Source organism: Anneissia japonica, unplaced genomic scaffold (assembly GCF_011630105.1).
Source record: "Anneissia japonica isolate Jap-2015-1 unplaced genomic scaffold, ASM1163010v1 scaffold17321_len2014_cov192, whole genome shotgun sequence".
NCBI lineage: Eukaryota > Metazoa > Echinodermata > Crinoidea > Comatulida > Comatulidae > Anneissia > Anneissia japonica.
This window is the reverse complement of record NW_022687560.1, coordinates 1-2002: the sequence shown is the minus strand read 5'-3', so window position 1 is coordinate 2002 and position 2002 is coordinate 1. Positions and strand designations below refer to the sequence as shown.

The following is a 2002-nucleotide window of genomic DNA, read 5'->3' as shown; positions in this document are numbered from 1 at the left end:
TTTCGAAGATAACGCCAGGTGTTTCTTCTGCGGAGTATCGCTGTGCCGATGGGAGCCTGACGACCTTCCTCTTTCTGAACACGCCGAACACGGGAGTTCGTGCTTGTGGTTGCGGCGCAAGACGAAGGAAACCCTGATTTCCAAGATTAATTTTGCCTCCGAATTCGGATTCGACAGGGAAGTGATCGCAAAGGTCGTGAGCGATCATCTCGAGAAGAAAGGACAAGTGTTCTCGCTGACAAACGAAGTTCTGATCTCGAGCATAATCGACTTCGATGAAAATGGGGCCGACGACAGGAAAAAGGACGGGGTCGAAGATCCGTCGAAACAAGAGAGCTTGGTGTCTCTGATCGCCGAACTTCGCTTGAAAGAAGATGCCGAAGACGAACGCCCGGAACGAAAAGAAGAGGAAGAAGGAGTTCGTGCGCCCGTCGAAAGCTATACGAACAAAGTACGCGTCGGCGACGACGACGACGACGACGAGAAATCTCGCGGAGATCTATTGAGGGAACTTACCGTTCTCAAGGACGAGATGTCGTGCAAGGTGTGCATGGATCGCGATTCGAACGTCCTCCTGACTCCGTGCAACCATCTCGTCTGCTGCGACTCGTGTTCCGTCAGGTTAGCGTCCTGTCCGATCTGTCGTACAAAAGTCGGTGAAGTCGTCAAAGTTTACCACAGTTAGGTTTAGGTCATGGAGACGATGGCCGAAACGACGAGAATCATGAGAGTGTTTGCAAAAGCGATAAACGAAGCCGAGTTGCACGGCGATAAGGTAAACCGATTTTTTTTCGACGAGTACCAACACGTCATCGACCCGACCGTCAGCGACGAGGAGTGGGAAACCTGATATTTTTGTACTATCCGTGGAATGAGGTATCTGAAATTGGGATCTTTGAAAGAGATAAAAGAGATCGACAGATTGAGGACTGCGTGCAAGTCGGAGTCTCGGCGCGTGCCTCCACCTCCATTTCAGATCGCCAGAAGGTGCATAGTGCATCGCGACCCGGATGACCCTTTCAACAGGACGGCGACTAACCTAAGCAAGGAAGGATTGGACGTTCGACCGAAAGGATACGATCGTCCGTCCGCGGTGAATTGGATATCTTCCGTTCTCGGCGACTGGCCTTGCGAACGAGGACGCGTGGCGGACGTTTTGGCGATCGCGCAGAAGGCGTACTCGTCTCATCCTTGGAAGGACATGATGGCTTACACGGTGGGCGACGTGCTGAACGAATTGTGTCCCGGTTTCGATTGGATGTCTCTCCGGACGCTAGAGGACGTTAACAGATGCCAGGTGTGTCTGGACGCGTACTCCGAGGTGATGACGATGCCTTGCCGACATTTTACGTCCTGTCGATCGTGCTCGAAGTGGGTGATAAACTGCCCGACGTGCAGACGTCCCATCGAACAGAGGCTGTCGGAGTGGCAGATACCGGACGGTACGAAGGTGTACAGATGAAAATTAGATTCTTTCTATTAATTGAAAAGTGAATAATAAAAGAAATCATTTAACGATAATCTGTTGTATGCGAATGTTATTTTTTTAAATATATATAGTTGTCTCTATGAAAAAATTAGCCATGTTCGTCTATCTGACGAGCTCCAAATATTCAAAGATAACCGGAAGGTTGTCCGTTCGCGGAAGAAATCTAGACGGACGGCCGGTTTACCTGGAGAGTACGAAGGTGGAATTCCAGTGTTACGCCGAAGACGAAGACGGCGAAGTGACTTTACGAAGAGGCGACAGATACGAGTCCGTGGGTCGAACGTACCGCACGCTCAGGTCACGGGACAGGAACGGCATCCACGTGGAGAACACGTTCGGCAACCTGTCGTCTGCCATCGACGACCTGGACGCCCAGTGCGCCGTCGGCGTGCACGGATGCGCTTGGCACCGCTGCACCATGAACGAGAAGGGATACGTCGAGAATTTTGAGTACGACGAACAAATCCACATGGAACTCGAGGAAACCGATCCCGTGCAGCCGTCCGTGCTCTA

General features: G+C 51.5%; 1 protein-coding gene across 1 annotated transcript; it reads left to right on the top strand.

The window, feature by feature from the left end:
* Positions 1-177: 177 nt before the first annotated feature.
* On the top strand, positions 178-685 carry LOC117120168 (E3 ubiquitin-protein ligase RNF34-like; the record flags this gene model as incomplete). Its single annotated transcript, XM_033265194.1, has 1 exon — positions 178-685. A coding segment is annotated over one exon (508 nt), but the record flags the coding sequence as incomplete, so codon positions are not given.
* Positions 686-2002: the final 1317 nt, after the last annotated feature.